Raw genomic sequence first — 25,390 nt, forward strand, 5'->3', positions numbered from 1 at the left:
TACAGGGAGCTCCTGCATCATGAGTAGGCCTATGGCTGGAGAGCTCTCATTGATTATGCTGAAACAAGAGCACCTTCCCATCCCATAGTTTGGAGAATATGCTTTGCCACTATTTTATAAACTGAAATGTGAGGCTGAGATGACTCATCCAGTTGAGTGTCATACCAGAAAAATAAATCACCAAAGCCTAGGAACCTGCGGAATGTCAAAAACCTAGGAATCTACGGAATGTCAAAAACCTCAAATCACCTATTTGGTATTCAGTGGTATAGCATATCATGTACCTATGCTTCCACCCCCAAACAAACTCCCAGTGAATTGATACTTAGCACTTGCAGCACAACCACACCACAAAGGATAGCTCAGAGTGGGAGGGGGGGGAGAGAGCACATGTACCCTAGTGCAAAGAAAAACCAACACAAGATCACAAACAGCTCCAATTAACACAGTACTAAACACAGTACACTGATGTGAAGTAAAGCCACCAGTGATAAAGCCATAACATGAAGATGCAATTTTTCAGAGGGAGTTATATCAGGGAATTGCAATGATAGTAGCTTATTTCATGAAGCTGCAATTAAGCTGGGTTAGATAGAACCATCTATGTTTACAGGTAAACTTACTGAGATATTACAGCTGGTACAACAGATTTGGTCCAAATGTGTGTGTGTGTGTGTGTGTGTGTTTATTTGTGTGTGTGTGTGTTTATATATGTGTGTGTGTGTGTGTGTGTGTGTACACATGCCAAGAGACGTGCCTCCAGTTACAACATCTAAAGCAGTGATGGGTCAGATAAGCGAGAAACAGGTATACATAGTTATGGCTCTTGCATGCAAATAGCAATATTCATTAATGGGTTAAGAAGACATGCATCCCTCAAGCCCACCAGTGCATCTTCACTTGTAAAAGGTTTTTTTAAAAAATAAAATAAAAAAATAAACACACATTTAAGTATTGCTGAGTACATAAGAAATGCCATAGCTGAATCAGGCCAAAGACACAGCTAGTCCACTTGTAAACATTCAAAATAATTAATCTAAATCAAAAAAGGCCAAACCAACTGGACACAGGATGAAAAGCTGCCACGTACTAAGGCACAACTATGCAAAGAGCTTTGCCAAGTCTCAAACAGCTCAAATAGTGAAGGCACAGCTTTCGGCTACAATCTGAAAGACACTTATTTGGAAGACAAGTCCCATTCATTTCAGTAGAGCCTACTTCAGAGTAAACACATTTAGGATTGGGGAGTGTATTAAAATAAATAAATAAACCCAGCTCCTTTTATTTAAGCATTCGCACACAATATTTTTTCCAAGCCGCCTTCACTGGCCAGGAAAACCTGAAAGTTGCTTTTCTAAAATAATAAGGTTTGAAAATAAAGAATAGTTGTAATTGATTACATTACTGCAGAAGATTCAGCATTCTGTAGGGGGAAATCAATTCTAGAAAGGCTCCTAATTAAACAGTGAGAGTTGGCAAAACTGGATAAAGCTAGATAGCAAAAGCTCATTCACCACTTTCCTGCCTTGCACATGGCCGCTATCACTTATCAATTTTATGCTCCATTTTCTCCCCTCTGCCTTCCTGCCCTGTCAAACCAGGCCTGCATATCTAAGCAAAAATCCCCCGTAACTTCCTCTGGAGTAGTGGAAATGACAATAATATGTAGCCAGGCAGGAAAAAAAATTGGAAAAGCCTGGGACAAAGGAAGAGATGCTTCTGGGAATCTCTCTATAGGTCCCAGTGGCTATTACCTTCAACTCAGTGCTTTGTGCTTTCCATTCCTGTCTGACCTGTCTCCCATCCAATGAAATCCTTGAAAGGGCAGGCTCACAGGAAGTTTACATAAGTCCCTTTTCTGAAGGTTAGTTCCTGGTTCATATGTGGTGTTCGCTTCCCTCTCAATTTTGTGCTGCGCGTCTGCATACCACCCTGCCCAAAGGGAGAGCATAATCCTATGGGCTCTGCCTCCACCTCAGTAAACTTTATTTGAATACACAAAACACAGACAATACACACATATATTGGTTCTTCTGTGACAGTTCCACAGAACTCATACTGCTTTTGGATGACACTTGTAGAGAAAGGTTTTCTTCCATTGAGTTAAACAGCAAGAAATGTCAGGAAAATAAAGGTGTTTTTTTTCTTTTTCTTTTTCTTTTTAACAACTTGTGAATGGTGAGCATCCATGGGAACAACAACAGCAACAAGGATGGATATATATGAAACAGCATGTTTCCACATACAGTACATTGTTTCTGTAGAAATAATATATCCATATACATCTATAATATAAACGTACAACAATCTCACAGTGAATCAGCAGGAAACAATGTTGGGTTATCAAGGTGGCTTGTGCCTGCCCAGCAGTACAGACCACCATCAATGCGCTAATGTGCCACAGAGTGAGGTGGACCCTGGAAGAGACTTGGTGGTCAGTGAGCCTAGAAGCTGTGTCTTAGAACCAGGGAGTGGCCCAGCACAGAATAGGCTGCCCCTCTCTCCCCTCAAGTCTTTCGAGGAGACTAACTCACTCTTCAACAATCTGAAGGCAACAGAATGTGCACAAGAAAGTTAAAAATAAGAATTCACACTATATTGAAAGGAAAACCCACCCAAATAGGCAACAGAGTGATTAAAAGACGAGTCATCAAGGTCCCAGTAACAACAAGTTCCTGAATGTTAGCTGTGAGCATCAGGATGATGCTAGATGGTACGTATGGCATGTATAATTTGCTGTTTGACATAACCACATCAGCACACTCAGGATTGTACTGCATATACATATAATGTTACACAGAACATACATATTGCAGAATATGGATACTGACATGTTTTCTTATTTGTATAGCATATTATATATGTGTGTATGTTATATATCTATCTATTTTTATATCTCTCACTGATTAGGTAGACACACAAAAATATATGACCCTTAAGGAAATCACTTTATAAAATACTTATAATATTGGGGAAAATATATCTGAATACAGTGCACTCCTGTTATACTGAATATGCTGATGCACATTCAATAGAAGTAGTGAATAATATGAGCAGCAACCTTATAGCACAATCTACAAGGAGCATCTCATGCAGAAATCCCACTGAAAGTGTAGGGGACAAGAAGTAGAGGAGAACAAAGGCCATGTAGTCCAGTGATCTGCTTTGTGATTGATCCATGAATCCTGACTGGACCATGAATCCATGGGCACTCTAAAGACCAGTTTGTGCAGTCCGGGTTGCACCATGTCACAAGCAAAGAGCAAGTGAACCACAGAAGGCACTGCCAAAGCAAACATCTCTAAAGGACAGGTGCACGAGAGCCCAGTGGTGTGTTCAAGAGGACAGCAGAGCAGAGCAAGGCAAAACAAAACAAAGCTCCCAAGGCTGCTAGACAACCTGACCAGGGAAGCCCCTAGTCCAACATCAAAACACTTCCCATTGAGCTGTATAAAAGGAATAAGGACACCCCCGTCCCCATACATCCAACTTTAGCTAGATGGCCTTGGAAGAATTGCAAGATAACTTTCGGCAAGTATAAGAATGCATATGCTTGTGTAATACAGCCGTTGGAGCTGCAAAACCTTTTCCCTATTATGAAATTTCAGTGGGGTTTGTGCATGAGACATTTCTGTTAGATTTGCTCATAATTATTTGCATCTGTACCAAACCATTAGCTTAATCTGCTCTAAACATTTCCCCCCCATGTGGTACACATGTCCAGTATAAGTGGAGCATACTCTGCTTCTACGGCAGCATCCCAGTTTTGGAATGGTGCCATTTTTCTATCCCATGGCTATGGTGGCATTACACTCCCTTGTGTTTTCTTGGGAAATGGTGGCAAGGAAGGCATTTTGCATCTTGTCAGACTGCAAACAGAATTGGCTCATGTCTATACCTCTCCCTGGCCCAAAATGCCACCTGTCCCTCTACAGGTTTTAAGATCCCACCAATGGCACTTTTTTGAACTTGTAACTCCATGTTCCAGCATAAACCAATGATCTTCCACACTCTTACTGGAATCATACACAAACCAACTTCCAAGTGAGAGACTGACTCAACCCCATCTTTTCTATTTAGCAAAAAATGGTTTCCACTGTACCCTTGCTGTGTCCTCTTCCTAACGTGACAAACCCAGAGGAGATGAAATTATGGAAATCTGGACCTCCGCTTCGATAAATATCCTTTCCATAGTGACCTGTCAAGGAAAGATGAGAAACAGCATGTCACATTACTATCCATTTATTTTTATTTGTTAATTTTTATTCCACTTAATGCACAGATAGCTTCTAAACAACATTGTTAAAACACATTATAACAGAGAATGCACAGTTAAAATACACAATAAAACAATCCCATTAAAACATAAACATCCATGATTAAAAATATACAGTAAAACTATCCCATTAAATCCATAGCAATTAAAACAGGGCAACTGGGTCGAGAGATTGAGGGAATGCCTGTGTAAACAGGTATGTCTTCAAAAGCCAGTTAAACTGGACCTCTTGCATTTCACCAGTGAGTGCACCGCAACACTGGTGCTCCTAGTAAAAAAGCCACAAGCTCACAATCATCAGACTGTGGTATGGCTAACCTGGTTTCAGCCTTAATCTGGTCCAGAGTTGTTTAGGGCTTCATATGTAAGTAACAAGATCTTAAAACTGGCTTTATGCCACAGCAGATCCCTTAGCACTGGCAAAGCACTATGTAGGTTGTAGAATCCTGCACCAGCTGCAGCCTCTAGAGACTAGCCACAAAAGAAGTGCCAAATAGATAACAGAATTGTAGAGCTGGAAGGGACCCTGAGGTCTAGTCCAACCCCCTAGTCCAACCCCCTGCAATGCAGGAATAATCAGCTGCCCCATGCAGGGATTGAACCTGCAACCTTGGCATCATCAGCAACATGCTCTAAACAACTAAGCTATCCATGCTGCACTAATAGTATGCATTGCAGAGCCCAAATATGAACTTGCAAGTGCATGAGTCACAATGGCCAAGCTATCTTTGTCCAGGTAATGCACCAGTCAAAGCTGGTGATAATTGCTCTTTGCCACGGAGCCCACCCTGTTCCAAGAGAACTCCTAAACTTTGTACCTGTTCCTTCAGAAGGACAAGTTCCCAATTCTCAGAGCTGGGACGCACTCACTCACAACATTTCTGTCTTAGCAGGATTCAGCTTCAGTCCTCTACTGCTTTGAGGCACTGGTTCAACATGTGCACAGCCTCTCCTGCCTCAGATGTGTTCTAGAAACATAGCAGTGGTGCCCTCCCTGGGTTGGGGGTAGGGCAAAATGGTGATGAGGCTGGGGGAGTTCTAGGTTAAGACTGGGGGAGCTCCAACTCCCATCAGGCAGCATGGCCAATGGTTCTAAGTTCAAAACATATTCTAGTTGGGTGAAGGCTGTGTTTGATTGATGCTGCATTGTGGGCAACATTCATGTTGAATCTTGACACCAGAAGAGTCACATCTTTTGTGGTTTGTTGACTGAGCTGAAATGCTCCCTTTAAGAAACACCATCTTCCCTTTCCTGGGCACTTCCTCTATTGTGTTCCTTGAAGCAGATATGATATATAGATCCTAGAACCCCAGTAAATAAGTTTTAACAGAGTGCCCCTACTCAGAAGTAGGTGGGGTGGAGGCCCATAACTACAGTCATGATTATGCCCATGCTTTTATTTTACTCTTTGGCTATAAATGATGGGAGAAGTAGACCATTGGAGGAACAGATTTGGCTCAGGGATCACCACATCCCAACCACTGTTCTGGATGCCACAGTCCAGAATGGAGCAGTGTGGAGACCCGAACAAGTGAGCCATAATCTATCAGCAAGCCTACCCAGGCATATAATTTCATTACCTATATTTGTTTAAAATGTTCTAATGATTTTATCTGCATTTTAATAATAATTATTTGATGTATATTTGTTATCTGAATTTCAGCTGCATATTGTTTACAATTTCATTATGCACACCACTTAGAGAGCTTTTTGATTAACAGGTTTATGAACCTTTCTAAATTACTAATTGACTAAATGAAATAATGGGAGTGGGAATAAATGACAAGTACTACAGTGAGCTTTTATTTCGAGAAAATACTGTGGCTTCTGTTTTGTTGCTCCCCTCCCCAACCCCTGCAACCACAGCCACCCCCAAACAACCAGGTAGATTGGAGGTCAAACAGAAGAACTGAGCAAAGATATACAGTACTGGAAATAAATCAGTTGGTTCCCCAAATCCCTTTGCCCACCTGCGAGTCCCGGGAAAGGGTCATTGTGAAACATCATTTGTTACATGCATTCTAGCCGAAATCATATTCCTTTAGAAGCGTCATATGAGGATATGCTCCAATAATTATATATATCCCTCTCTACCTAACCCTCAATTACCATTCTTTTCATTGTAAAGCCTTGGTACATGAGCACTTACTTTGAAGGGCTGGGAGGGGCACCAGAGGGCCAAATGCAGCAGGTATTATATAGGGGTTTTTAAAAAAATCAAAATCGCTTCTGCTGCTCTCTGCCTCTGGCCATGTTGTGAGAGACAAAGGGATCCAAGGGGTAGAAGCAGAGGAAGCAATCATATGAAAAAATGAAAATCCAGACATGGGCAAGGCTTCCATTGCATTTCATTTTAAATTAAAGCTCTTCCAACATGCCTTATCCTCCAACACCATCTCCCATTCTCTTTGCATGGATGTTATTTGTAACCTGTTGTGACTTTCCATGGATCTTTTAGAAGGATACACCATTCTTTCTCTTCCCACCTCTCACACATTCTCATTTGCACATGCACATCCATGTATGTTAGTTCATGCACACTCCAATGGGGAGGTTGAGGTGGTGATATTCCGCTATCTTCTATGGACAAGTGGCCACTGGTTCAGCATGTGGATTCTTAGAATGTGAATATTTAGATTTTTTTTTATTTTTAATTCACCTCCTTAAGGAAACTTCCAGCTTTAACTATAGAGCATGCAAGGCTGCCCTACAATGAAAGTTATATGTTATTGTTTTTAAATGGACTGGCACGTTCTTCTTCCAACTTAGAGTAGCTGCCCAGCTCTTTTAATGTGTCTATAGAGAGTAAAGTGGTTTTCTACAGTGCTATTTGACTGAGGTTGCATCTCCTGGGTCTATCCTATTACTCACAACTGGGCTGGCTCCAATTGCTATGGTTGGATCTCCTGAGATCAATTCCGTTCTCTCTGTCTTTCATTTCAAAAGGCCAAAAAAAAAAAAAAAAAACCCCAACCAAAAAAACCACACCAAACAAAAAACAAATAAGGAGGTTCTGGAAGACAGCTGTGCCACACTGGGAAAAGAAGAGGTTACCACACACATCTTTCTGCTATCCTTCAAGAGACGGAATTAAATCGCAAAGGAAAATGACTCCCTCCCCATCTGAGGCCAGACAAACCCTCAAATGGATGTATATTTTGCTCACCACACAACAAAAGCCAAGCTCTTCAGGGCATTCAGCTCAAAAGGGAAGCACTCCACGGCAAACACACCCTAAGTAAATTGCAAGAGGAACAACCATGGTTGCAAATGTCATTTATATTCCCAGCTCGAGAATAATGGGATTATTAGAGCTGAACTAAGCTCTTGTTATCCACCTTTCAGAAATGTTATTCCTAAACACAGGTTATAAAACAGTGAACTCTCTTTGGGTACTAACATTCCAAGACAGATCTCTGCTATTGCAGGGCTGTATGTGCCTATGAAGGACTTGAATTTGAGTTTACCACAAAATGACACCTTAGGGGAAGGAAAGAGATGCCCTGTGCTTTCAGCTGCCTGCTCCCCCCCCATCCATTGTTTGGATAATTTCAGTGACTTGAGAGACAAACAACACAAACAAGCAGTCCTAAGAAGGTGTGGGTTCTCTGCATGCCCCAGAAAGGGAAGGAGCATCTATTTATACTGTCAATCAAGCGTAGCCACCTTAGAGATTGTAGAGAGACAGCTGCAGCTCACAGCCGATGGTAAATGAATCCCCCAGGGCTAAGGAAGGGCATTTCAAGTGCAGAGGGGCTCAGAGGCAAAACTGTTATCACGGCTGACTACCAAGGATGACCTCAGCTTGAGGAAAATGATCTGCCTAGAGAGGGCTGGATGCTGCAACATCCTTTCCTGCAGGGACTTTATTTCCCCGTCAGCTTTAACATCTTTTTCTGCTTCGCCTTTGCTACACATGGGGAGTGTGAATTAGCACAGATTGCCTGGATAAGAAATGGTACGTGAGGCAGAGGATCCAGAAAGCACTGCTCCATTGAAGAACAAATTGCAGGCAATTATATAAATACACTGGAACAGGATAGACACATGGCGTTATGGGGGCATCCAAGGCTCTCTCTTGGGCAGAGAAGCCTCTGCCCCAGTGCAAGATTTGCTGTGGCTTCTCCATTCACCTGAATAATAGGAAGCCACAAAGAATAACAATTTGGTGGCTCTTCAGATGTAACTGGGCAAAAAGGTAGAACTTTATCACATATAGTAACTTCTTCAGAAACTCAACCTAAGGGTGAGGGTGGGGGTAGGGTTGTCAAACACCTTAGGTTCTATTAACCTACCAATATTGGAAGTCTGAAAGGCTGGCAGCTTCAAGGTTTTGCTACCCTGCATCCCAAACCTCCTATGTTCTTTCTGGCTCCACTGTACACCAACCAACTTTTATTCTGACTCCATCCTACTGGATTTGTCACTGATTCAGCTTGGTCTATGCTGGTTCTGCCTCCTCTGGCCTCACCTTTAGAAATGGGATGACAACAGAACTTGGGGTGATTATACTCTGCAGTCTACAGTATTAATTCTGAATTCTTCAGCAAGGCTAACCAAATCCTGTACAGTGGTACCTCGGGTTAAGAACTTAATTCGTTCTGGAGGTCCGTTCTTAACCTGAAACTGTTCTTAACCTGAAGCACCACTTTAGCTAATGGGGCCTCCCGCTGCTGCTGCACCGCTGCTGTGCGATTTCTGTTCTCATCCTGAAGCAAATTTCTTAACCTGAGGTACTATATCTGGGTTAGCGGAGTCTGTAACCTGAAGCGTCTGTAACCCGAGGTACCACTGTACTCAGATTATTCAAAGATGCATAAGATATTTGATATAATGGAGCACTTCACAGAATTCAGAATAATTTCCCCAAAAGAGAGAGAGAGAGTGTGTGTAAAAGACAAAGATGCCAGAATTATAATAGAAGGGAAAAGGGTCTATAGGCAAGAAAAAGAAATTATGTAGGTCACAGATGTTCCATCTAGAAGTCCTTTTAGGTTTTGACCCTTCGGCAAGCCTTTTCTTTCCCTTCATCCTGCAACCATGAGGGTTAAAAACAACAACACCCTGTTTATTAAAACAACAAAACCAGAACAAAATATGAGATTTTGAAAATATATTGCAGACATGCATAATGCACGAGCCCTATTCAACATCCACTATCACTTTGCATTTTTGTGATATAACCATTACTAGAGAACACTGACAGCTATAGGAGATGCCTACTGAGCTTGCAGCTGCAGAAATAGGGATACATTCTCTTAATACAGTGGCACCTCTGGTTACGAGCACTTCTGGTTATGAACACTTCAAGTTACAAGCCTACTACCCCGGAAGTAGCTGCTCCTGGTTGCAAACTTTGCCCCAGGATGCACGCTGCAGGCGCACGTGCAGTGGGAGGCCCCATTAGCGAAAGCGCACCTCAGGATAAGAACAGTTTCAGCTTAAGAACAGACCTCCAGAACGAATTAAGTTCATAACCAGAGGTACCACTGTAGTGTGGTCTGTGTTTATGTAATTGGAACCATGCATTACATATTTTCTATATTCCACACATGGTCATGCACACATCTTGCCCACTCACCATTTTTCTCTGCTTCGCTACCTGCTTGTTTCACATGTACCCATCCACTTCTGTTCTTCCCTACCTCGACTTTCTCACCATTTCATAGTCAACCTTTTCATACCTACTGCCCACTAATGCATCTTTCTTGATGGTAAAATTTCCTTACTGCCCACCAGTGCTTGATGGAAGCTTGTGCCGTAGAACCCCCTACCGCCCACCTAGAATCCTGAAACGCCCACTAGTGGGCAGTAGGGACCAGGTTGACAACCCCTGATCTAGTTAAGGTGACAGGCATTATCAAGAGCACCCCAGTAGGCTGCTCAGAGGGGACACTATGGGGCTGAGGATGGGAGAGTCAATTACTCAAGGCTACATTAGAAGTCAGTAGCAGAGCAGGGATGGATTTTTCTCTTTCTCTTTTCTTTTTTCTTTGCTATTCTGTATTCATTCATCCTGGGCATGATTTTCATTAGAAACCCTCTGCCATGTGGCATCTATATTTTGAAAATATAGATGATAAGGCACAGGGAACACATACATAATTGAATCAGGGCACCACCAGGGTATGAGGTCACCAAAACAGTGGCAGACTTTGGGCTCTCAAGTTTCAGCAGCGCCCTGTATGACTCTAAAATTCGGCAAGCCCCCTTGCACTCTGTTCTACGGCATTTTTGTGGCGCCCAGTGTGGCTGCACCTGTCGTGCTGCCCTGAAACCGTCTCTGCCAGTAAAAAGCAACTGTCTTGGGATGTGTACACACCATTACATTTCAAGCCCTCCCCCGAGGAACTAGAGTTTGTTAAGAGTGTTGGAAATGGTAGCTATTGTGAGGGGTAAACTACCATTCCTAGGTGTGTGTGTGTGTACATGTAAAATGTGCTTTAAATGCATGGTGTGTGCACAGCCTAAGTGGCGTACTGCAGGTCAGATACTGACAACATCATGGCTTATCTTCCTATATACATAAAATGTAAGTCTGTTGTCATGCTGCAGTTTGGATGACCGCCTATAGGTGACCATGCCAACTCCAGCGTGAGGAACTGCTGGCAGGCAGGCAGGCAAGCAAGCAAGCTGTGTAGGTGGCAGGCGGCCCAGCTGAGCTATTTTATGGATGAGGGAAGAACTGTGAAGCACCTCCCCGCCTCTGCTAAATGCACCTGTAGTGGCTGGCCATTAAACATGCCAGCAGTAAAGCTGTGGTGATCAGCAAGCTATCTAGGTATTCTCTTCTGAATGAGATTGAATGCGAAAGATAGATAATCATGACCATGACTGCAATAATAATACTTAGGATTTACGCAGTGCTTAATAGTTTACCATCCTATATGTATATTACTAATACATGATGGTTCCATGTATGGCCTCTTGCTGTAACAACAACAGGTTTCACACCTCTTCTCAGAGGCATGGAGAGTTTTCATACATATTTATACAGCGTTATTAGCAGAAGGACAGAACCCCCCCCTTTCCTACATTTTGCCCTCCAATATTAGGTGGCAGTCCAGGCTGCCATGTGATCCTTTACACGAAGCAGCTCATATCTCCCAGATTCTCAGACATTCAGATTTATAAAGTAATCCTTTAGTGCAAAAACTGAATAGAAATATAATAATAATAAAAATTAGCCTGGTGCAGGAATAGATAGAGCCTCTGGGATAGCTCAGTCAGCAGAGCATGAAAGTCTTACTCTCAGGGTCATGGGTTCAAGCCCCACATTGGGCAAAATATTCCTACATTGCAGGGGGTGAACTAGATGCCCCTTCTGGTCCCTTCCAACTCTATAATTCTATTACAGTGGTAGCTCGGGTTAAGAACTTAATTCGTTCCGGAGGTCCGTTCTTAACCTGAAACTGTTCTTAACCCTGAAGCACCACTTTAGCTAATGGGCCTCCTGCTGCCACCGTGCCACCGCTGCACAATTTCTGTTCTCATCCTGAAGCAAAGTTCTTAAAGCTGAGGTACTATTTCTGGGTTAGCGGAGTCTGTAACCTGAAGCGTATGTAACCTGAAGCGCCTGTGACCCAAGGTACCACTGTATTCTGCTTGTACAGCAAACTCACATGATACTGCTTTCCCCTATCCAAAGCCATCAGGACAGCACTCCTCCCAGTGGCTGGCAGCTGCCATTTAAAAAATATATAAAAACTCCACAGTTTCCTAGAGTGAGGGCAGAAAGCATTGCATCAACTGGTTTCAGAATAAAACCTCCTGGTAACTCCATGGAGTGTCGTAACAATTACGTTCAGCAGCCTTCTGCCTGTTTTCCTCCTCATCACTGAAATGACTCTCCTCAAAACTGGGAGCAGGATTTTGGCTCAGCCTACATAGATTAATTGTTCATTCAGGAACTGTGATGTCAGTTATCACCCACGACCAACAGAGTGAACAATGGTTGACAGAAACATATTTTTAAAGCATTGACATTTCCTACACAAGCTTGTTTGAATGTTATGTTCTTCGTCAGAGGCACTCCTTTGGGCTTCTCATAAAAACAAAGAATTGTAGAGCTGGAAGGGAACCCAAGGGTCATCTATCTCAACCCCTACAATGCAGGAGTCTCAACTAGATCCTATATGACAGATGGCCATCCAAACTCTGCTTTAAAAAATCTCCAAGGGAGGAGAGTCCACCACCTCTTGTGGAAGAGCTGTCAGACAGCTCTTACTGTCAGAAAGTTCTTCCCGATATTTAGTCAGAATCTCCTTTCTTGTAACTTGAAGCCATTGGTTCGTGTCCTAGCCTCCAGAGCAGGAGAAAACAAGGTCGCTTCATCTTCCATGTGACAGCCCTTGAAATATTTCAAGATGGCTTTCCTATCTCCTCTCAGTCTTCGCTTTACCAGGCTAAACATACCCAATTCCCTCAACCGTTCCTCATAAGGCTTGGTTTCCAGACCCTGGATCATCTTGGTCACCATCCTCTGCATTATATAATGAAATAATTTATTATTTACTGAATTTGTATACCGCCCTTCATCCAAAGACTACAGGGCAGTTTACAACATAAAAATTCAAAATGAGAGCATAAAATACATAATAAAGACAAACAAAAACAAACCAATAACCCCCCTCCCATTTCAGCCAAAAGCCTGATTATAGAGAAGCTTTCTCACTTGGTGCCTAAAGATATGCAATGAAGGCACCAGGCAAGTCTCCCTGGAGAGAGCATCCCACAAAAGGGGAGCCACCACAGAAAAGGCCACTTCTTGGGTTGTCACCCTCCAGACCTCTCGTGGGGTAGGCATGTGAAGAAGGGCCTCAGATTATGATCACAGGGTCTGGGGTGGTTCATATGGAGAGAGACGGTCCTTGAGCACCCCACATTTGAAATTCCTATCATAGAAAAGCTCACATGATGCCAAGCCTCATATCCTTTCAGGGGCATCATCTGCTGAGGCATTCCAGAATGTCATCTAGTGGGGCTTGCTGTGAATTATATGTATTGATGTGGTTGGATTTCATTGCATAAAATGCTTTTTATTTTTAAATGCCATTTTAATCCTTTTTATTGTAACTTTTGTTTTAAAGTTACCCTGGGTATTTGCTGGTTTTTTTGTTTTGTTTTTAGCAAAGAAAGACTGGCTCACTAATATTGCAAATGAATAGATAATGGAGAGAGAAATTACAAGTAGTGGACGGAGTTGATCTGCTGTGCTCTTAAAATTTGAATCCCCTTCTGCAATTTTTAAGGCTTTTTCTTGGCGTATTCCTGCAGTTCCTGGAAGACATGGTGCCTGGGGCTTTTTAGATGTTCATGGGGGAGCTAGGAGGCTTATGTCCCATTCTTAAGCTTTTTACGCCAGCAGTCTCTGAGGCAAACATGGCCACAATAACAGTATCCCAATTAGCTCAACTGCCTTTGTCAGGTTTTGCTTCACCAAATATGTGCCAGCATGTCCAATTAAATTCCGCTAAGCCCCAAAATTGTTCTTAGTTGTTAATAACTTTCCTATCACTCCTATTGAAAGCTGCCTTATTATGAGCCAGAAGGAAATACCATGTCATTTTTTAAAAAAATAAATAAAATGCAACTAAAAGGCAGCCCATGCTGTACTAGTTCTGAGATAGGGGAGGGCTACTTCACAGGCGAGACTTTCCATATATCCAAATGTTAACCGTGCCTCCAAAAATCAGTGACAGACAGGAAGCGGGACAATTAAAGAGATCCTCTTACTAGTATATGAATTGAACTGCAAATGACCCCAGGTTAAGGCATAAATTGTGTGCCTGCTGTGGCTTTTAAGGATTAATTAGATAACATTTTCCTCATGCAAGATAGGCAAGTGAGCAAGCAAGTGTGGGCCAATGCATGTTGATAAAATGAGTATCCTCCATGTCCAAAAGCCTCTCCAGACAATGCTTTGCATGCTAAGAAAACTTTGAAAAGTTTATGGAAGGGAAGTTTTCCATCTCCTCCTTTCTGCTCATAGTCACCTGCACATGGCCACACCCAAGAAGAGTCTCTCTGTAAGGTTTGGTGGCCATCTTGAATAATGTGGGATAAGCTGTGGGGGCTGCTAGAGGAGTGGAGAATCACCCCAATATTTCTCTCATCCTACACTGTTCGGGAGGCCTCCTGACCCCTCCAGAGAGGCTCTTTAGGGGATGCCGGTTGTTACAGGAAGGAAAAGAAAGCTTTCCTTTTGTTAATTCCTTAATTTAACCTAGTGGCAAATCCAATGTCAATATAGATAGATGCATGGACAATTTTTACACAGTTGTAACATGCTTCTGCTGCAAGGACTTCTTGTTCCAAAGTAACGATATTTTGGAATATACTTTTCCATTTTGGAAATGGAGAAGATGTTATTTCTATCCTAGTTTGAGGGTTCAGTGCTCACTGTGACTTTTAATATTGTTCCCTGCGGTTGTACGAGTATCACAGACAGTTGTGGGATAGTTCCCATGACATCATTTGTTTCCAGAAAATCCTTCTTTCCACTTATAACTATCCCATTGCAGTGTTGGGGGGACACATGTCTTTAATGTTTTTAACCCACCTTGGGCCTTAGGGTGAAGAGCAGGCTATCATCATCATCATCATCATCTCATAAATGATTGCCAGATTTTAAGCAATCATTTAGTAATACTTCCTCATCAATTGTGTGGGAGTGGGCTATTACACTAGTAGTGCTGAACTGGAGCAAGGTCAGATGTTGTACTAAAAATAAATCAGATTGCTGGAGGGTCCTAAGCAGAAATAATGTGAATATGGTTGTTACGCTTGTCCCAGGGAATAAGCAGGGCGGGAAGTAGGTAAGTAGGTTATCTATGTCTGTGGAAGGAAGTACTTTTCTCAGGCAGAAATTACTATGTTAGTCTTCAACCTCAGGGTGGGTTCTGAAATGACAGTGAGAAGACATGAAACCTCCTCTTGGAATACACAAGCTTGCTTTGCCATAAGACCATGAATGGTTGGACTCTTCTCTATGCATACATTCTGAGATGCCACTGATTATATTGTGCTCTCTCTTTCTCAGGGCTTGTCACATCTCCACTTGTGCCTAGGATAACAGGGTCAAGTGTTTTTTCCTTGACCCATGCTTTCTAGACATAGGTCCGAGCTGTTTTTCTCTTGCCCTGCTCCTTTCCAAGGAAAAGCCCACTCTTTGGCAATAGATCAGAACAAATGGCAATTGCCGTTTGCTCCAATTGAGCGCCAAAAGGTGGTTTTCTCCAGGGAAAAGCAGCAGGACAAGAGGAAGTGTGGCTAAGACCTCAGATGGATACACGGCTACCCTGTCCAATGTCAGCTGGCAAGTGTTAGTGAGGTTTTACAGGGCTATTGTCCCTTTAATTTGAAGTTTCCCTCTCTCAGCCTGTCTCTTATTGCTTCCTGCTCAGCAGGGTCTCAGTATTACTGAATTGTCCCTTAAATACTCCTTAATTACTTGTGGTGGTGGGGAGGTTAATTACAGAGCAAGTGCTTGTTAACTAAAAGGCACATAATTTCACAATTGCAATAAGAAATACTGGTGGTTTTTGTGACAATATAGTATGGTACAGAGTACTGTCACCTCTTTTGCCCAAAGCAGACATTTTATGCTGGCACCCATAGCACTTTTACCTCATTTTCTTACCCTGCAAAAGCACTGGTATATATATGGTATCAGGAGCAATTGTTTTGGAAACCAGCAAGTACATCCCCTGAAAGGAGCTACTAGTAAAGCTGGAGCAGAAGCCAGAGGGAGGATGCTTTCAATTCAAGGGTCAATTTTGGGAGACCTATGTTGAATGGCACTTGCTTCTAAGTAGACATACAGCAGGCTCTTAGCCATGGCAATTAGCACTGCCATATATGAACTAATCTTTTCCATTTTGCTTCTGAAAGCAGTTCCTCAGTATAGGAACTAGTGTGGGAGCAGCCATTGTCTGGGCTGGTCCTGTAATTACCCCTGCCACCTGTAAAAGCTGTGTGGGGACATGCTCCACGTGTGGCTTCAGATATAATGCTGAAGTGAGGGGAAGTGAATTTGCATTTCAGGTTTCTATCTAATATCCAGGGATGGGGGACAAACCCTTCATCCCCTGCAATGAAATATGTGAAAGTGAAATACAGAGGCAACTCACAGATCCCACTGCCAGATATAGGTGGAACTTAATTCTTTTTACACCCACCCACACCCCTGAAATTCTGAGGTGCTTGCAGATGAATGAGTCCTTTGCACATTCGGTTTTTGTTTGAACTAACAATATATCTGCACACTGGATGTACCATTCAGCTGTATGACACAGCATTGTGCGTTGACTTTCTATCCAACCTACCTATATTATTTGTGCAGGTCAGCTTGAGTTTTGGGAGAATCCTAATGCTGCCAGACCCCAAAAGCTTAAATAAGACGTTAAACATGTAAAATAAAAAAGATGGAGGGTTGTAGCCAATGAAGTCATCTCATTAGCTAAAGGAATTCTGCCTGCACAATGGTACTTTATCTATCTCTTCTTGAATGCCCCAGTGCCCCCTCAGATCTGTTTTTTTGGGTTCCCGATAATGTCATTTTCATTTCTCTAGCCTTTAGGATAGGCTGCTGTTACATCTTCAGACTTTTCTCTGCTTGTCTGTGGGGCTCAAAATGTTTGTTGTTTTTTTTTAAAAAAATAGAGATAAAAAAAGTTAAACTATTTCCACTGATGTCACCTTGTGATTCTGGTACCTATGGACCATTGTATATTACACAATCAATGTAACAATGAAAAAAGCAAGCAAACAGACAGTTTTCTGCCTCCAAAGAGCTTACAGTTAAAATTTCATAGAAGGGGAGGGAGCAGCGGAAGTGGAGAATAGGGAGAGGAAAGAGCAATAGATGAATTGAATATGGAGTTTGAATCAGCTCTGTATGGGGGCTGAATAACAAGAAAATTCAGCAAGGTGATTCAGGGGTCTCCCCTCCCTTCCTTGTTGAAGTGCAACATCAGTAACACCTTCCCACAATGTGTTGGAACAGAGACTCCACCAGAGTGCTCTGCTTCTAGGCTTCTATACTTTTCTGTGCCCATACAGCTATATGTTTTCCTATGTAATATCTCCATGTGGCTCTAGGTCCAAGGGTTTTGCAATAAGTCAGGCTATTGAAAGTTGCCTGCTGAGCAGTTGAAAAGCCCTGGATTTATTTTGTTTGTTAGTTTGTTAAAGTACAGCAGAGAATGATTTTTTAAAAGTTATTTTTAAAAATCCTACTTTGTTCTGCTTTAACAAAAACACACACAAAAAAACAACAACAAATAGAACCCAGAGCTCTTCAGATCTCCACAGGAAGTCCTGTAGAGCCTATCAAAGGACATATACAACCTGTAGAAATACGGGCTGCAAAGTTTTAAAAAATGTACAATACACATCACTTGATTACTTCTCAAACCCATGGACCTATTAGACAGGCTTAATCCACTCTGGGGAGGCTCCTGTGCCTGTAAATGTCATCCACTTTGGCTAAAAGAGGGAAAGGTGAAAGCTGTTTCTTAGATTCTCAGTTATAGTGAATGAGGAACATAGAGTTTTGTTAGGCTTTGTTGTATATAGAGTGGCTCAGGTCTGAATTATATATTGAAGTGGAGAATGCACTCAGTCTCACTCAGAAACAGGTCAGAATTCTGTCACTTAACTCTGAAGATAGCCTTCCTCAACCTGGTGTCCTCCAGATGTTCTTGGACTCCAAATGCCATCACCCCTGACATTTAGCCATGGCTGACAGGAGCTCTAGTCCAAAAGACCTGCAGGGCACCAGGTTAGGGAAGGGCTCTGCTAGACAGCTATGCAATAATTTGTTCCAGAGCAGTATTTATGCTGATTTACTTAAATCGTTCCATTAGGAGGCCTTGGAACAGTTGCTCTATCCGGAGTTTCTCAGATTCTGAGAGAGGGAGCAGGAACAACATATCCTTCAACTTTTTTACAGGTGAAAATAGGGATGCTCCTATACATGTGGGTACAGCAAGTGGCAAAGCTTGCCAGCTCAGTAGAGTGGCCTGCTGGACAATAGATTTTTCTCATATATATTATTCAACGTTAATGTTTATTAGGCAGGGCCAGTGCAAGAACCTTTGTTGCCTAAGGTGAACAACAAGATGATATCCTCCCAGACCCTAGTCTTCAGTTCTGCTAGTGTTCCTTTGCAATGCCTGAGGACAGGTGATTTGCTTTACCTACTCAGCTTCATGAAGTGTTGAAGGACAGACCTGCAAATGCCACAGCCTACCAGCCCAGGCCAACAACAAGACACAGAAGGATGGGTGAAGCTGGGTAGCCTGCCACTCTCTCACAGCATCCCCTAGGTGAGGTAGCCTTCTCGTTTTGCTTAACGGCAGGGTTGGCTCTGGATTGAATCCTGTTTCCTAATGGTTAGGTAGGTGGTGACTAGCGAGAGTTAGCTGAGCAATGATCAGAGAAAGGGTCTTTTCAGTGCTGTGAGGCTCATCTGTCACCAAACCTGATTCACTTGGTTTTCTGGTACCAAGTGAAGACCTTTTTTATTTGTCTAGCCTAACTGGCTTTTATTGTTGTGTTTTACTGCCCTGCTGTGTTATTCAGTGTTATTGTTTATCTTTTCATGATCTTGTGAGCTGCCCTAAAGAACTTAACGTATGAAGGACAGATATAAATCTCATAATTTACTGATTGGTTCCTTATTAAAAAAAGATAGCACTAACCCACATTTCAGTGTTCCCCACCCTGCAGAGGTAGATAGTTGGAGCTGGAAGAGCAAGAGGAACCGTGGGGGTATGGAGCCAAGTGTAAACTAGCAGAACATAAGAGACTATAGCAGCAGGGATGTGCTTACTGCTTAAATGACACAGAGCTGAAAGCAGGTGCACCTTCTCAGACAGAAACGGAAAGGTTTGGATCTGAGAAATGCTATACACAATATAGAACATCAGCAGGTGCATATTACGAAGGAGTGAGAGAAGTTGCACCTGCTGAAATTCCCTTTTACACGTAAATATTAAAAGTAGAGGCATCTTGTCCCTTTTCTGCTGCTTGTCGCCTTATGAAGGAGAGAAACAGAAGGGATTATTCAAGCCTTGGCTCCATGCAGCAAGGATACAATGAACATTACAGAGCTGTTGCCAAACCCACAGTACAGGATGTTCTACATTTTCTTTGCAGTGTCTCAGCTGCTTCCTGTGCACAGGAATTTGACTGCAGACCAAGGCATGTGCCAGCTTGGGAAGGGGCCTCTGTGTGCCTGGCGGGGAAAGGTGGGAGGGGGATCTCTACAACCTTCCATTGCTGGACACACAGTGCTGCAGTGTTTAAAACACTCAGGGTGGAATTCAAACACAGAAACGAATACCAAGTCAGACCATTGGTCCATCTACCTCAGTACTATATGCACTGACTGGCAGCAGCTTTCCAGGTTTCCAGACAGGGTGTCTCTCCTAGCTCTAACTGGAGATGCTGGGGATTGAACCCTGGGACCTTCCGCATGCAAGGCAGATTCACTACCACTGAGCTACATCACACTATGACAGACAGCTCTGTCAGTACAAGCATATCAGCTTGCAAGATGGAACAATGTCCCCTCCCACCATGCACTGTTCTGGGGGTTCTCCTAATCCCCCCCACCAGAGCCAATTTGAGGGGGATGGGGGCATGTTGGGGGTGGGAAGAGAGGTGGGGGAAGCATTTGTGAGCAGGTGAGCTTTTGCTCCTGACCTGATTGTTAGACATTAATGATGAAGAAACTCTGCTCCGGGGAAGACATGACATGGATTTGTGTGCTGACCTGAGGTTTCAGTAGCAAGGGAAAGTTGCAATCTGGCCAGAGGACCACTGGGAGGTTGCAACCCTTCCATCCCAGCAAGGAGATCACCCTGCCTTGAACAGGGTTTAAAGGCCTGTTTCAAAATTCACCCTGGCATTGAGGAATTCTCAAACTAGTCTCCCTCCTTTACCCTTTTCACTCAACTGCCTTTTCTCTGGTTGTAGCTAATTCCTCAGACTGCAAGGCTGAAAAACAGGTGCTGTGTTTTTCTGTTGATTTATCTGCAGAACCCAGTAGGTGCAGCAGCAAGCAAATACACCTTGTTGTATGCTCCTGTAGCTCCCCCTGTACAGAACGAGAGCACTGTTATATGGGGTACCCCAAACTCATGTCCAAGATAGTCCAGTCTACAACTTTTGAGTATCCCAATGCAGCAGTATGTGCCAGTTTGTGCTTTCACAATTTGGCCTGTAAATTGACAGCATAGCTTAGCTGTCAACTTACAGATTTGAAAATAAGGGATCAGCAGCCTCGAAAATAAGGGATCAGCAGCCAAAATAAGGGATTTTCCCAGCACAGGTATGTTCAACTTCTGAGCCCCTCCAAGCCAAAGCCAGAAAGCCCAGCCAGCAGCCAAACGAAGCCTCAAGCGGTGGTTCCCACAGCGCAGCAACCCGGCAAAGGGGATGCAGCAAGGAAAACCACGTCATCTCTCCGCTGGGAAGCGCTGAGCAAAGGCAATTCCCCAGGCAACACGGCCGATTTGATCGGCACAAGGCATGTAAGCTCCACCCCCCCAGTCATTCTTAGACTCCTTATTGGGTGAGCAATGCAGCCAAGCAACACAGTTGGAGCCTCCCCCCTCCCTGGCCGGCAGGGAGGGAGGGAGAGGAGCTGCTTCCTTTGAAACCTGGGAAATTTAAGGGACATCATCAATAAGGGACAGCAGGGGGACACAGCGCTGGGATAAGGGACTTTCCCACCAAATAAGGGACGGTTGACAGCTATGCTGTGCAGTGGTGGCAGTCGCATTGCTCACTCCCACCATGTTGGATTACACAAAGCCTTTGTGCCACCAAATGTTTCAAGGGATCAGTAGTACAAGACCATGGGATGGGTGGCAGGGGATACAAGGGTGAGCTTTACTGTGCAATCTCCTCCCCAGGACTCACCACTACCTGCATAGTTACTCTTAGTGACCACAAGATGTGAGAATAGCCACTAACTTACATAGAGATTACGCAAATACAAGGAAGAGGAGGTCTAGCAATGACAGCTAAACAGAACCTCCATGTTCAGAGGAAATACTGAATCCTGCACTCTGGGATGGGCTGTTGCCTTCGTTTCCTACCTGCAGGCTTCAGAAGCATCTCTCTAGCCACAGCTGGAAGCAGGATACTGGGCTCGATAGACTCTGGTCCAATCCAGCAGGAGTCTTCTTACTTCTTGACCCCCCATAGGTGAAACTAGCTGTACAGTGGTACCTTGGGTTACAGACGCTTCAGGTTACAGACTCCGCTAACCCAGAAATAGTACCTCGGGTTAAGAACTTTGCTTCAGGATGAGAACAGAAATCATGCAGCAGCAGCATGGTGGCAGCGGGAGGCCCCATTGGCTAAAGTGGTGCTTCAGGTTAAGAACAGTTTCAGGTTAAGAACGGACCTCCAGAACGAATTAAGTTCTTAACCTGAGGTACCACTGTATATGTTTTCTTCAAAAAATTATTGACCCTAGAATCAATCATTCTAGGGTCCACAGATGTGCTCATCATAACAAGTTCTCTGAATCAAACAAACCCATTTGAACACAGGCTCATGCAGCCAGCCAAGTATGCACCCCATATTTCAGCTACATAATAGTTTACTGCCCAAGGTTTCTCAGGCTGCTAAGATTATAAATTATACACACAGGCAATGATGCATCACACTGCCCAAAATTAACAAGAGCAATATTTACATTTGCAGCATTGGGAACTTGGGCTGTCTCCCTTGATGCCTGGGAACTGCTGCTCTGAGTTTCTGGTAGTTGACGCAGGAACTGGGTTACCAAGTCATTAAAAGGGTAGAGGTGTAGGGGCTGTCATCTTTTGATCCAGCCTCTGCTGTTGTGCGATTTACATGCTCAACATTGAAGAGATTGCACCCAGTGCCTACACGATGCCACATAGGATGCCCTCTTGTGATACTAGGAAATCTACCTGGTGCGGGGCAGTACAATTAGTCCTGGAAGCCAGTTTCCCATTAAGGTTCTGACAGCTGCTCAAAGTTAAATGTTCCATTTGCTTTTCCAAGTCACAGCCTAAAGACGTCATGGTATTTGTCAGACTCCTGTTTGTGGGTGGAGTGGTAGAACTGAAAGTAAGGCTGGATGACTTGTCAAGCTGCAGTAGAACTATATGCAGGGAGCTAGTAATAGGCTGTTCAACATCACTGAGTGAGTCTGCATGTGAAGAAGCGGGGGGGGGGGGGGGGGAGAGGTTGGGTAGCTAGGAGCCTGAGACTATGGCTAGCCACTAGGGTCTGCTTGAAAACCCACCTTCCAACACTGTTCTTGGAGTTACACTGAATTTTCAGAGGGGCAGAATAAGAAAAGAGCAGCAAGCAAGCTGAAGGACTCAAATGCATCAAGCAAGGCTGCACACTAATAAAAGTTATTTAGTCACTTCCTGCGAGCAATGTACACAAGAGGGAGATGAGATTGCAGTACCCCAGATTTTTAGCTCCCTCTTAGCCGAAGAGACAAAGCATATATGAGCCTGATAATGCCACCTGTCATCAGGGCAATGGTGGCAGTGGTGGCTCAGAACCAAACTGCAAATCTCTCCTCTCAGTTCCCAGCAGCTACCATAATTTTCCACTGATGGGGAGCCAATTCATCAAGGTGACTTAATTACAGTTGAGCTTTGCCAGCTAAAAACTGTATCTGGTAGCTGCCTCCATCACTGTGGGCTTACCCAAGGGATTCTTAGAAGGCTCTAGCAAAGCATTAATTCCTAATCTGGCTCTACTAAGGCATTCCACTGGGCAGAAGACTCTTCTCCGGCAATGTACTCCAGCCATATTTGGGAAGGGGAAGAGATTGATTCCTCCTCTTCAAGCTGATTAATCACTTTGAGCTCCTCGGTGTTATAGACAGATGAAATATACTCAGAAGTGGCTGTCAAGTATTGGTGGTGGAGAAACTCAGTTCAGTTCATATGTAATAGTGAACCTACCCAATTTGGACTTTCATAAACAGTACACAAACCAAAACACTGTCTGATTGGAAAGGCAGGGCCTGCTACGAGAGTGACGTGTGGAGCTGATCGAAACTCCATCAACTTTCCCCTCTAGCAGTCCTCATAAATTTCTGCATCCAGGGATTATATACTTCTGCACATTGCACATCAACATCAGCAAAGGGGCAGAGATGATAGGACAGCAGAGCACTGCAAGTCTGGGGACTGAAGCAAGCAACAGGCTAGACATAGCATATGCAACAGGTAGGGACTGCAGTGTGCTTCACTTAGGAGCAGGGTAAAGCAAAAAGCCTAAGCAGCACAAGGATCAGCCAGCGATCTGTGTTCACACAGGCACCGGGAAGCCAAAATGGGGAAAAAATTCATTTAGCAGTCCAGCCAGGCGAGATGGGTAATTATAGTATGCATTGTGCCCTCTAGTGTTCAGCTTGAGAAACAGCACAGAATTCCCTCAGTGCCTCTGATGACATCCTTTACTTGAAAAAACCATGTGCCTGAGGCATATCTTTTCTTTTACCTCTGACTTGGCCACTCCATTCTATCCCCACATGATGATGCAGCTCAGAATTAAACTGCCCATTCATTATGGAGGCTAGGGTGCCACTTTTCAAGCGTCCTGATATTCATTGTGAAAATGGGACTGTGCTGCTGTTCCCAGTGAGGAGGAAGGAATCCCATAGGATGCTGTGCAAGAATCTGGAGCTGAGGAAGGGTTCCTAGGGTGGCTCATCTATGATGCAAATATTATGTGTAATTCCAGAGGAGAAATTCTGTATCTTCTCCAAAACACTGAGGGTTGACTGAGCCAGGGCAAGCCTGGAACATTCAGGGCAGAATAGAGAGAAATGAAAATTTGCTTCCTGTGGTGAACTCACAGATTCATTATGACTCATATGGCACCCTAATCTAGGGATGGATGGAAACAGCCTTGATCCAGTTCATGTCCTTTTCACATGAGCGGACTGGGAAGTCTGTGTGAATCTTTCAAATCTGCATGCCTTCAACATACAGTGGTACCTCGGGTTACATACGCTTCAGGTTACATACACTTCAGGTTACAGACTCTGCTAACCCAGAAATAGTACCTCAGGCTAAGAACTTTGCTTCAGGATGAGAACAGAAATTGCGCGGCGGCAGCAGGAGGCCCCATTAGCTAAAGTGGTGCTTCAGGTTAAGAACAGTTTCAGGTTAAGAACGGACCTCCGGAACGAATTAAGTTCTTAACCTGAGGTACTACTGTATTTTAATTATTTTAGGAGAATTTACAAGGTGGTCTCTTTCTTTCTTTCAAAAATGGCAGTGTGTTACAGACATGCTACCCCTTCCTGCATAAAGGGTAACATGTACCTGTGGAGGCAGCCATATGATTCTCTCTACAATTACACAGGAAGGAATGGCATGTTATAATGTACCACCACTTCCAAGGGCTTTTCACTCAAAGGTTTTTGATTGATTGTTTGTTTGTTTGTAGCAAATGTGGCATGTGCTAAAAGCAGCTATAAAGTACTATTTTTTAAAAAGACAGAACCAGGAAAGAAGGCCTTGGACCCACCGCATCCAAAAGGAAATTGGACTGACAGTGTGCTCTGGAAAGGTTTGTGGGCATGCTATTTAATCCACATACCTGTGCTCCAATCTAAGCATGGTTCTTCAAATACAGATTTAGGGAGGTTTGCCCCAAATTCTGCAGTGAATTGAAATCCTGCCCCCTTCACCGCCCTACTATTCAGGCCTGGTTTCTATGCTAGCGGAGTGTCACGCCTAGGGCTGTCCCAGAAGGCAAGACTAGGTCTAATGGGCTTCAGTTACAGAGTGGAATCTAGCCTACAGGGGAGAATGGGGCACTGCGCCCAACAACCTCACTTTGCCCTCAGCCAGCCTCTACCTATTTGCTTTCTTACTCAAAACCAGTCCAGAGCTGCCAGCTCCCTCTTCCTCAGTCTCAGTGCTACATCTCAGCAGGGAGGAGGAGAAGGGCAAACCTGGAATCAAGTGGCTTTGCCCACCATTGGCTCTGGCTCCGCTTGCTGCTGGTCTCCCTGCTTTCTACCCCACCCATCCCAAGGTGCACCAGCCACCACTGAAATCCCAGGAGGATAGATTTTGGGTGAACAT

At 43.7% G+C, this 25,390-nt stretch overlaps 1 protein-coding gene across 7 annotated transcripts in view; it reads right to left on the reverse strand.

The window, feature by feature from the left end:
• Positions 1–25,390, reverse strand: part of SHISA6 (shisa family member 6) — a 258,658-nt gene that overhangs the window by 196,823 nt on the left and 36,445 nt on the right. For all 7 annotated transcript variants that reach the window (XM_083597737.1, XM_083597735.1, XM_083597732.1 and 4 more), the window contains exon 4: positions 4,103–4,198. In XM_083597737.1, the coding sequence (XP_083453863.1) occupies positions 4,103–4,198 (96 nt within the window). The remainder of the gene's footprint in view (positions 1–4,102; positions 4,199–25,390) is intronic.

Source organism: Podarcis filfolensis (genome assembly GCF_964270895.1).
Source record: "Podarcis filfolensis genome assembly, chromosome: 2".
NCBI lineage: Eukaryota > Metazoa > Chordata > Lepidosauria > Squamata > Lacertidae > Podarcis > Podarcis filfolensis.